This window comes from Coturnix japonica, chromosome 1, assembly GCF_054131305.1.
Source record: "Coturnix japonica strain WE chromosome 1, WE-NBRP24, whole genome shotgun sequence".
Taxonomy (NCBI): Eukaryota; Metazoa; Chordata; class Aves; order Galliformes; family Phasianidae; genus Coturnix; species Coturnix japonica.
This window is the reverse complement of record NC_140663.1, coordinates 46,115,882-46,126,929: the sequence shown is the minus strand read 5'-3', so window position 1 is coordinate 46,126,929 and position 11,048 is coordinate 46,115,882. Positions and strand designations below refer to the sequence as shown.

Genomic DNA, 11,048 nt, shown 5'->3' with positions numbered 1-11,048 from the left:
TTTTGATCACTGTGATTTGAACATATCCAGCTCTGTAGTAGGTTCTCTAAGTTCATGTGATGGAGAAGCGTTTGCTATGCTTTCAATATGATGTGAAGAGAAGTACAAGTTAGTATTCCAGAGTCAAATATGATTTGTCTTGGCATCATCTCCGAACAATTAATCGCCAGTGCATGGCTTGAAGTTTTATCAAGGAGTAAGACAGATAAACAAAGCCGGAGTCTTTCCTCTTTAAGTAAGTTATAATCACCTCAGCGATTAGCAGAAAAGGAGAATATAAAAACAAGCACTATTTTAATTTGAGAGCCTCGTTGTGAGTGGAGAGGACAGAGAAAAAATCTGGTAGAATTCCTTACCTTGAAATTCTAGATTCATGAAGTGTTGACAGAAAGGTATTTCTTTAAGATTTTATGTTCCAGGCTCTCACTCAGTGTGTTGTTATGAGCTGATCCCTCGAAAATGATAGCAGTATTTGGCAGAAAAAAAAAAAAAAGCCAGTAATTTGGTGAGAAAAGTTGTTTACCCTCATTCCAGGAAAATGAAATAAAGTGATTTAAAAGACCTGCAAGGAACTGCGCTGCAAACTGTATTTTTTTCTGATAAATTATAGTTTAATTTCATTCTCCATAGATACCATTTAATACAATCCCTAAACCATAATCCCTAGACCTTAGATAAAAATGGAGGTACTGTACAATTTTCATTAAGGGAAAAGCAAGAGAAATACCATTCTAGAAAGTGAAAAGCAGGCAAGCTTATCCTAGCAAAATAAGCGCCTACAAAAAGCGTACTGATGAGCAGTACTGTTTGCTTGCATATTTAAGTAAGCTTTATTTATAGGTGATTAAAAAGATTTTTCAGGCAAAAGAACCATGGAACATGGTTTAGTGTGCTGCACTATAGAGGCTAGAAGATGCATAGTTAGGACTGATGACTTACTTTTTGACAAATTACTTGTGATTAAGTGGTTCATACAGTAAAAATACATATGAATAATTACAAACAGCCAATATTTACGTATAAGCATATTCTTAAGAAAAACAAGGAGTGTAAGAGGATGGGGAAGCTACAGACATCTTAGTAATATTGGAAGCAATATATATATATTTTAAGACATTAACTCATTCCAGCATACCATTGCATCCTTGAGAATAGCATGTGCAATTTGAAACTTATTTGAAACATTAATGAAAGGAAACGCTAACTCCCTAGTTTTTAAAATGATTTTGTATTAAGAATCTTGCATACAACTCAAATGGGCAAAAACTACATGGCCACAAAACATGAATTACCCACCATTTCAGAGACTTTGCATTCATCACATTTAAATACTATGTGTCTGATTTCAGGTCTCATGCAAAATCCAACTATAAAAACTCACCACAGAATATTTGCAATGATAAAAAGCTGATGTTCTTTAAAGCTCTTACAAACATCCAGTTATGAAGGTGAATTTTAGAGTTCATGGTCCACAGTTTCCAGATGATATTGTATGAGATACTTGTTGATCCTTTATAAACTCCCAGCTCTTATCTACATTTTACTCAGAGTATTTCCCAAAACTATAATTTGCGCAGTTAATTAGAACTGAAATGTATCACTGTCTAGAGTAATGTCATCATCTTTCTATAACTGCATATTTAAAATCAAGTAATTGCAAAATTAGTTCCTATTATGAATAGACATTTTTCTCATATACAGTATATATCATATTATAGTATACTATTTTATACTACATTATAAAGTATTTATATTGAACATAAGTTCAGCTATCATGTCTTTTAGTGGTCTTCAATATTTACGAAACTGCCCTAATCACTTGTAACATGCAAAGATTGGAAGAACCAGAAAATCATTATAAATAGTACAATTTTATACGTATCTTCTGCCATCCTAAAGTTAAACAGAATGCTCAAGTCTGTTCTTTGTTTTCCCTGTATATTTGACAGAAGCTGTAGTTCTGTATACTGTACATTCACAGTGGGATCCCAGCCCTCTATGCCATCTGTAAGAGGGATTATGTTACCGCTTTCCACTGGAGTAAGCATTTTAATATTTAATATAGTAATCATGAAAACATTTGTTCCTAGCTTGAAGTTCAGCAGCTCAGGACTTGATAGAATTCGTTTAGTCTCTCTGAAAGGTTTCTTGCTAGCGCATTTTGTAGTCATTAGATACTGATGCTTCACATAGCTGTCCTTTAAAATCCAAGTCTACGGTGAAATCCAGGTCGCGCTGTAGAATTAAATGTAAATGTAAGCGTACAGTAAGTTTGAAAAGACCTGCAGTCTTAAGAGTTACATACTGTGGTTTCCGAGTTTGTTTTGAAATGTCACTAGCATTGAAAAAGAGGGTGTAAGAAGTATAATGTCATCATGCAATCTTTGTCTAGGGTATATTGTATTCTTTTCAAGTCTGCTTTACTGTCCTGGTTACAATTAGAAGGTTTCTGAAATGCTGTGCTATCATAAGTATTGTATAATAGTTTTTAAAAGCATGTCCAAATGAGTAAAGAGCCTTCAAGCTACCAGTTATTCCAGAACAGATTAGGTAAACTTCCCCCTGTAAACTAGCCCTAAGTCTTTCTTTTTCTTATAATTCTTTGTTTTTCTGAAAGAAGTCTCACAAAATGATGAAGGTGTCTCCCTAGAGGCTTTTGGAAGATTTCATATTTCAGAAAAACAAAGTGCTAATAAATCATTTTTAATCTAAGAGTACTGAAATAGTCTGCCTTACGATAACTATTAAGAAGATTTTAATTTTACCACCGCAATAGGTGTTGTGCGAACAAATTAGATTTTTATTTTTTCCTCAAGAGAAAAGGGCAATGAACTGATGTATTCAATGCAAAAGAAGATCACAGAATCACAGAATCACAGAATTGTAGGGATTGGAAGGGACCTCTAGAGATTATCGTGTCCAACCCCCCTGCCAAAGCAGGCTCCCTACACCATGTCACACAGGTAGGCGTCCAGGCGGGTCTTAAATATCTCCAGAGAAGGAGACTCCACCACCTCCCTGGGCAGCCTGTTCCAGTGCTCCATCACCCTCACTGTAAAGAAGTTCTTCCGCACATTTGTGCGGAACTTCCTATGCTGTACTTTCATCCCATTACCCCAAGTCCTATCCCCACGCACTACTGAAAAGAGACCAGACTCACCACTAAGGCTCCCACACCTCAGGTATTTATAAACCTGGATCAAGTCCCCTCTCAGCCTTCTATTCTCAAGGCTAAACAGACCCAGTTCCAGGCTCTTCACCATCTTAGTGGCCCTCCGCTGGACTCTTTCCAAGAGATCCCTGTCTTTTTTGTACTGGGGAGCCCAGAACTGGACACAGTATTCCAGATGAGGCCTCACCAGGGCAGAGTAGATGGGGAGGATCACCTCCTTCAACCTGCTGGACACACTCTTTTTAATACACCCCCGTATGCCATTGGCTTTTTTGGCTACAAGGGCACACTGCTGGCTCATGGTTAATCTGTCATCCACCAGGACGCCCAGGTCCCTCTCTGCAGAGCTCCTCTCCAGCAGGTCTTCCCCCAGCCTGTACTGGTGCATGCAATTATTTCTTCCCAGGTTCAAGACTCTACACTTGCTTTTGTTAAACCTCATCCGGTTTCTTACTGCCCAGCTCTCCAGCCTGTCCAGGTCTCGCTGAATGGCAGCACAGCCTTCAGGCGTGTCAGCCAATCCTCCCAACTTCGTGTCATCAGCAAACTTGCTGAGGCTGGTCACTATCCCCTCATCAAGGTCATTGATGAAGATGTTGAACAGTACCGGACCCAGTACAGACCCCTGGAGGACGCCGCTAGTTACAGGCCTCCAGCCAGACACCGCACCGCCAACAACAACCCTCTGCACTCTGCCAGTCAGCCAATTCTCAACCCACTTCACCGTCCACTCTTCTATCCCGTACTTCCTCAGCTTTGTTATAAGGATGTGATGGGGGACAGTATCAAAAGCCTTACTGAAATCAAGGTAGACTACATCTACCGCCCTCCCCCTGTCCACCCAGCTAGTGACATCTTCATAAAAGGACACCAGGTTGGTCGAGCATGACCTCCCCTTGGTGAACCCATGCTGGGTACTCCTGATAACCTCCTTATCACCCAGTTGTCTGGAGATGGCATCCAGCACAAGCTGTTCCATCACCTTCCCTGGGACAGAGGTGAGGCTGACTGGCCTATAGTTACCCGGGTCTTCCTTCTTGCCCTTTTTGAAGACTGGAGTGACATTGGCTGTCCTCCAGTCTTCAGGCACCTCCCCAGTTCTCCAAGACCTCTGAAAGATTACAGAGAGCGGCTCAGCAACGACCTCCGCCAGCTCTCTCGGCACCCGCGGATGCACCCCATCATGTCCCATGGATTTATGGACCTTAATGTTTCCTAAGCTCTCACAGACCACCTCTTCCCTGACTAAAGGGAAATCTCCCATTCCCCGGACTCTCTCATCAACCTCCAGGGTCCGGGATTCCTGAGGGAGAGCCCTTTCACTAAAGACAGAAGCGAAGAAGGCGTTCAGTATTTCCGCCTTCTCAGCATCCCCCGTTACCAGAGCGCCTCCCTCACTTAGTATGGGGCCCACATTCTCCCTAGCCTTCCTTTTGCTGTTAACGTATTTAAAAAAGCCTTTTTTATTATTCTTTATCTCCTTAGCTAGATTCATTTCCAGGTGGGTTTTGGCCTTCCTGGTCGCATCTCTGCAGTCCCTGACTACATTCTTGTATTGTTCCCAAGTGGTCAGACCAAGATATTTCCATCCCCCCTGAAGACAACATTAAAGTGGGAATCACACTGTTCTACTGTATTCTCATAGCAAGGCGCGAGTTTCAGAAGTGAAAGCTATTGTTTTAATGCTAGCCTTAATTTGTGTTTCATTCTTCCCATGTATCAACACTTATGAAAACTGTATACAATTTAGTTTTGGTACAAAAATAAGCAAGTAATGCAATAAAAGAAAGTGATGGAATGTTAAGATTCACTGCAATCAATTAATACGATATTCTAACAATTACAATAATAGCATGAATGGATTATTATCACACTATATTAATATCTGTATGTGATAATTATAGTAACCAAAACCAAGGAGATTTCACTAAAGGGTTTTGGCAGAAAATGGTACCACTGTTTCTCACAGAAGCGATACTTCTCATATCTTGCTTTTCTATACTGGCAGGGGTTGTCCATCAGACTATGTCCCATAATCTCCTTATAAGCTAGAAGAAGCCTTAATTAATTACATCAGCCCATAGCAGACAAATTGAGGAAATTCTTGGTCATCATAGAGTGATATCCATCATGTTTTGGCTTTAGTTTTGAATAGAACATCAATATTTTCTATATATCGCCACAATTTTGAAATAACCATAGTGAGTTTGACTAGTGAGTTCATACAGAAATTCAACTGAAATCTGTTACTTAATTTCCTGAAAGGTGAATTCTTGGGTGCTGAGTGGCTCTAAGTATAGAATTTACCCTTTGATCTTTTGTACTGGCAGGGGGCTATTATTTCTGATTTTAGTGACAGTATGAAGAAACCCTTGCCTGCTTTTTTTCACAAAATATGACTCTAGATTATTTCAGAGGGCAGTTGACTTGGTGATGTAGCTGGACAATTTCTTCCTTCCCTTGCTAGCTGCTTTGCAAGCTGTCTTCTGTAATGTAAGAACTAGATTATCATTACAGTCACCAGCTTTGGCAAAGCTATGAATACAGCTAATTAATAAAATACACAAATTTAGTGTCTTTTGCATACTCGTTTTACTTATACACATTTTATTTACTGCTGATTATCATTTGTCATCAGTAGAGCTGGAATTAGAAGCAATGATGCTGACTTACCACATTTTTTGCATTTGGTTTCATGGATATAGTCCCATAGATTTCTTCTCCTCGTCTCACAGTTAAATAGTCCTCTAAGTAGAAAACAGTTTGCTTCCAGTGAGTATAGGGAGCATCAGGTGCTAGAAAACATATATAGGCATTATTTAAAGAAATTTGGTCTTTGTCTTATAAATCAAATGAAGATTTGCAAACAATTGAAAAAAGGCCTAGAATACTTTTAACTCATATACAATACACAGTTGAACTTAAGCAGGACAATCATAGCAACACAATTCTATTGACTCATAGTGGTTTGTCATCTAAGTTTAACTGGAACATGTCAGAAGTGATTACACTCAGAAAGAGGGATTCCATGAAGAATATTAGGGAGCATGACAGGCACTTCCTTTATGTATTCCTATTAACTTACACACATTCAAGTTGGGAAAATCTTTACTGCTATGTAATTTGAATGTCAGAAGTATAGATTAATTCAAAAACAGAAAATCACAAAGGAATATGCATAAAATGCTAAACATGGTGACGAAAAAACCTTTGATTCATGATACTGAATGAATATAAATCAGATTTTCAGGAGAACATGTCTGGGGAAAGGGCATTTCAACCTCTTCTTTCTTTTTTTTTCTAACAGCATATGCTATGGATGATTGACAGAGATGGATACCAATCCAAATGAATTTCTAGTCTCACTTAGTAGAACTGCTTTGATGCCCTCTGAGTTTAGAACTAAATGACAGATTTTGCCAAGTGCTAGTCTTAGTTAAATCTGGGGTTCCTTTGCACAAGTATTTTAATTAATTAAGTTTATTAGAATTGAATGCTCGCTTTGGTTTGTCTTCATTTTATATTTGTATTCAGGACTGAGCACATTCTATTAAACTATTTTGTATTTAGACTTCTTCTTCCCCCCAAAAAAACCTCCATTGCTGTTCATTATATTTGGAGGAGAACAAAAATACTATAAATCCTGAGGACAGCAGCACACACTTTGCAATCATGCTTCAAAATTTCCAGTATTGCTCTACTTGCTGTTCAGAAATGCTTGCATTTTCAAGTTAGGGAGACCTGAAAGGGATTATCCAAAACTTAGAACTCTTGCCTGTTGTCAGAATACTACATTACGAAATGAAGTTAATCTCAAAGAGAGATGACAATGCTAAATCATCATCTAGTTTAATAGAAAGAAGTGACTGCCGCCAAAGAAAGGTGATCTTGTCCTAAAATAGGTGAGAACTGCCTTTTATCTTGTTTCAGTATAGGAGAACGTAAATGATGTTGCATACAGTTGGCCCCAAACTTCAGGGCAACTAGAGAGAGAAGTTCAATATCACTCTGACAACACCTACATAAAGCTGCAATTAGCACCTGCTTGTGACATGACTGCTTTTGGAATGACTGTTTGCCCTGGTGGCGCAGTGGTAGGAATGCCGCTTGCAACACCGTAGCCCCGGGTTCGAATCTCCCCCCGGGTTCGAATCCCCCCTGTGGCGCAAGTGGTAGAAGTGCCGCTCTGCTGCCCAGGAGGCTCGAATCCTGGGAGTTGGACTCGATGATCTCTAAGGTCCCTTCCAACCCGCACGAGACTGTGGCACTGTGATACTGTGACTGTTTCAAGCATGTTTTTGAATGATGTAACCAGTCGTTCCCTTCTGCTTGTTAATGTATTACTCTAGTGTAGGAAAAAAGGAATTATTATTTTGTTTTTTACTCTGCCTTGGCCATTAGTCTATTTGGATACTTATTTCACAGATTTCTTTCTATTGTGTAGGGCTGGCTGATCAGGAATTACTTTGTTTAATTCTGCTTTTACTACATCTCTAAACTTTAATTGACTGGTACTGTTTGTTTTAGTTGTCATTTCTCTTCAGCAATTTTATTTTTTTCTGTTTTGCATATTTGTTTTTATCCTTGATTTAAATACAAAAGTTTAAGCAGTCCCTAGTGAATTTGCACTGGTAATTTTGCCTGTCATTGGTCACTGATACCTGTAACAGCGTGAGAAATATTGCACTGCAATGGCTTTATAGAATGACCAGGGAAATGTGTTTGATGAAAAAATATAAGAATCTGAGGTACCAAATAATAGCTTCCCTATGGTTATTCTAGAAGAATAAAACATAAGTTTTGACTCTTGGTGAAGAGCTGAAAGCTGCTGTAAGGGGAAAAAAACAGGAAAAAAGGGGGAAAAAAAAAGAAAATATTTCTAAAAGCTCATAACTTACATTAGATTCCAGTGACACAAATGGTGCGAGTAACAACCAGCAATTATTGCTTATTGTTCTCATCATTAAAGCAGTTACAAGATTTCTGCATTTCTTGCAAAACTGGTTTATTCACTCTGTCAAACCATTCCTCACAGGAATGGAATTATTCCTTTAAATATCTGCTCACCTAGGTAAGTTAGAGTTTCATGTATGAGTTGATTGAGCAAATTTACATAAGCAATATGTGTGTTATTGAAAAACTGATAATTTTGCTTTAGATTCTGAGAAAAGCAAGAAACATTTGTGGAGTTTCAGATTTCATGGAAGCTGGGACCTAGAGCTGCTATTTCTCACTGAGGCAACAATCCCTTAATTCTTGTTTCCTACAAGAAACATGATACAGGATTAGGATATAGCTGCTGATGAGCATGAACTCCAGGATTATAATTCTTTCTGAGCTGTAAGACTGGTAGCTATTGTGCCACTTCTTTTGCAGAATTCCTACAATTGTCCTTTCTACATCCTGATCACTTCCATCAAGGTGTAGTTTTTATCACTGAAATGAAAACTTATTGTTACGGTAAACCCTCATGTACCATCTTACTGGTAGTACTGACAAACAGCTTGAAACAGAAATGGAACAGAAGTACAGATTACCTGTAGAAAATCCCATCTTCTTGTGGCACTTTGTAAATTCAATATTAAAATAGGTGACCAATGCATGAATGTAATCATTACGCTGAATTTGGAGGCAGAATGCTGAAGTAAATGCCAGTTCTTCAGTCTTCACTGTATAAACATCTACTTCCTGTTTTGAAGAGAATGAAGTAACTTTTTAGATTCAGATGTCTGTGACTAAGGTAATTGTTAAGGTGATGTACTTAAGAATTTTATTTAATTATCAACAACTAAGACAACTGGCAATCATTTATGATATAAGAAATTCATGGTACATTTTAATATATTAAATCATCAGTAAATGATCCAGTTACTGGCCTGAGTTGACAATATGATACGAGAGGCCAGTCATAGAAGAGTGTGTGCCCTTGGGAATGGGAGGGAGCAATGACGGGAGCTTGAGGAAATTAAAGTAAAATGATACTTTGACAAATATAGGTACAATGGATGTTGAAATGGTGATATGTAATCCAGTTTTAAGAACTTTCCTCTCTGGTACAGTCAGCATAAGAAAAGATGATAGTTTTTTTTGTTTTGTTTTTTGTTTGTTTGATTTTTGTTTTTGTTTTTTAATAAAAATGAACTTCTGACTTGTTTGAGTGTTTCTGGGAGGGAATATTCTGTGACTATGTCATGTTAAGCAGTCAAAACATTATAGGGGGCTGCTTTTTGCTGATAATGTTTTCTAATCTTGTGTCAGACAAAGGTTTCTAATTAGCAGGCACAGAGATATTACCCTTCAACTGTACAAAAGCAAGTTCTGTAAATTCTTTGATTGTTTGGAGCAAAGATGATTCTACAAAATTACTTATTTATATCGATATTTAAATCACAGTTTTCAAGGCTTACACTTTTTTTTTTTTTTTTTTTTTTAATCTCCCGGCTAGGCATTGCTTTTATCAGAGGTGCTTCCAAGACTGATAATAGGGATGATACTAAATCACACATATAGAAATATTATCAATTACATCCCAATGCTATGGAAAATCTTTCCTATCAATTTACTTTCTGATATTCTCATAAGTGTCTCAAGCTCCACTATCTTTGTCAGGGCATATTTAGCAGGAGATCTCAAAATACTTTGGTTTCTGTTATTAGGAAAATCAGTTTCAAAAACAAAATCAAATGCTATCCATAAATGTTCTGTAGGCAGAAATCCAAAATTCCTCTACTGCTTCAGTGTAAACTATGAATCATATCACTGATCTCACCAGTATTACTTCAGACTTGCACTTCAGTAATGGAGAGCAGAGATTAGAATGTCCATGCAGAATAGAGGGATCTTTTGGCAATTATACTTTATAACCTAAGAGAACTGTGTGAAAATAAACATTAAAAATACAACCATATTTCAGTTATTGGACTCTCTGTAACTCTCTACATACCACATCTTTCTGATAAACTGAGAGCTTATGGTGAGGAGATTTAAGCAAGTTATTGTTTTGGTCCATCTTTCTATTTGAAACATTCAAAAATAATCTGACTGTAATGAAAATGATTCTATTACATTCCTATGTAACCATGACTCACTACAGCTTTTATCTGAAAAGAGGATTTTTTACCCAGTGTGCAGTGAACCAATTCCTAGACAGTCAGGAGAGATATTGCTTTTTTATTTAGGCCTAGGTGCCACTGGAAGCACAATAATGCAAGTTTCTTCACTATGTTTGTACATTAAATTCCCAAATATTCCACCTATCCAGTACAGAAGAAACATCTGCTACCTACATATTCATAAGGTTAAGCAATCGTGATACTTCATCCCTTTTGGTTAATTTCCTGACTGCTCTTCCACAGGGTCGTTTGGGGGTCATGCATGACCCTTGGTGGTTGTTTAGAGAACGCTCCCTTTACTCTTTTTATCCTCAAGAGCAAGATGAACAGTTCTCCTCTTGCCTGTTTTACAAGAACAACTGTCCTTGATTTATCAGATAATGTCAGTGTTAAAACACTCTGATTTAGTATAAGCAGTACTTGATAAGAGAATTTTATGTTCATATTGATTAAATATAGACAATATACCGTTCCTTTCAAGGGAAGATTATTGTTTTCATTGTATGTATCTCCCCCCTTAGGAAGTTTAGAAATATCTACCTGGTATTACAACTATGAGTATCCGTGCTTATAAATGATCATTTAGAGCTGGGATAGCCTTCAAACAGCCAGCTCCACCCCTACAGCCCTCCCCCTCCAAAAAAAAAACAAAACAAAAACAAACAAACAAACAAACAAAAAACCAAAAACCCATCAATTAAAAAAAAAAAGCGTAACAGGAATAAGAAATTCAGAAGTATGCTGGAGCAGACAGCAACATTGCT

The 11,048-nt window shown here is 37.7% G+C and overlaps 1 protein-coding gene across 12 annotated transcripts in view; it reads right to left on the bottom strand.

Moving 5' to 3' along the window:
* Positions 1 to 589: 589 nt before the first annotated feature.
* LOC107318157 (protein arginine N-methyltransferase 8) overlaps positions 590 to 11,048 on the bottom strand; it is a 50,112-nt gene continuing 39,653 nt past the window's right edge. For 7 of the 12 annotated variants that reach the window (XR_014935056.1, XM_032446737.2, XM_085517735.1 and 4 more), the window contains 3 exons: positions 8,710 to 8,860; positions 5,846 to 5,967; positions 590 to 2,235 (listed from right to left, as the gene is read on the bottom strand). Coding sequence is in view for 8 of the 12 variants with exons in the window: in XM_032446737.2 (XP_032302628.2) it covers positions 2,152 to 2,235; positions 5,846 to 5,967; positions 8,710 to 8,860 (357 nt within the window). In the remaining 4 variants the exon portion in view is untranslated. Of the gene's footprint in view, positions 2,236 to 5,845; positions 5,968 to 8,709; positions 8,861 to 9,941; positions 10,046 to 11,048 lie in introns of those variants that run through there. The other 5 variants (XR_014935057.1, XR_014935058.1, XM_085517743.1 and 2 more) reach the window with 5 other exon arrangements.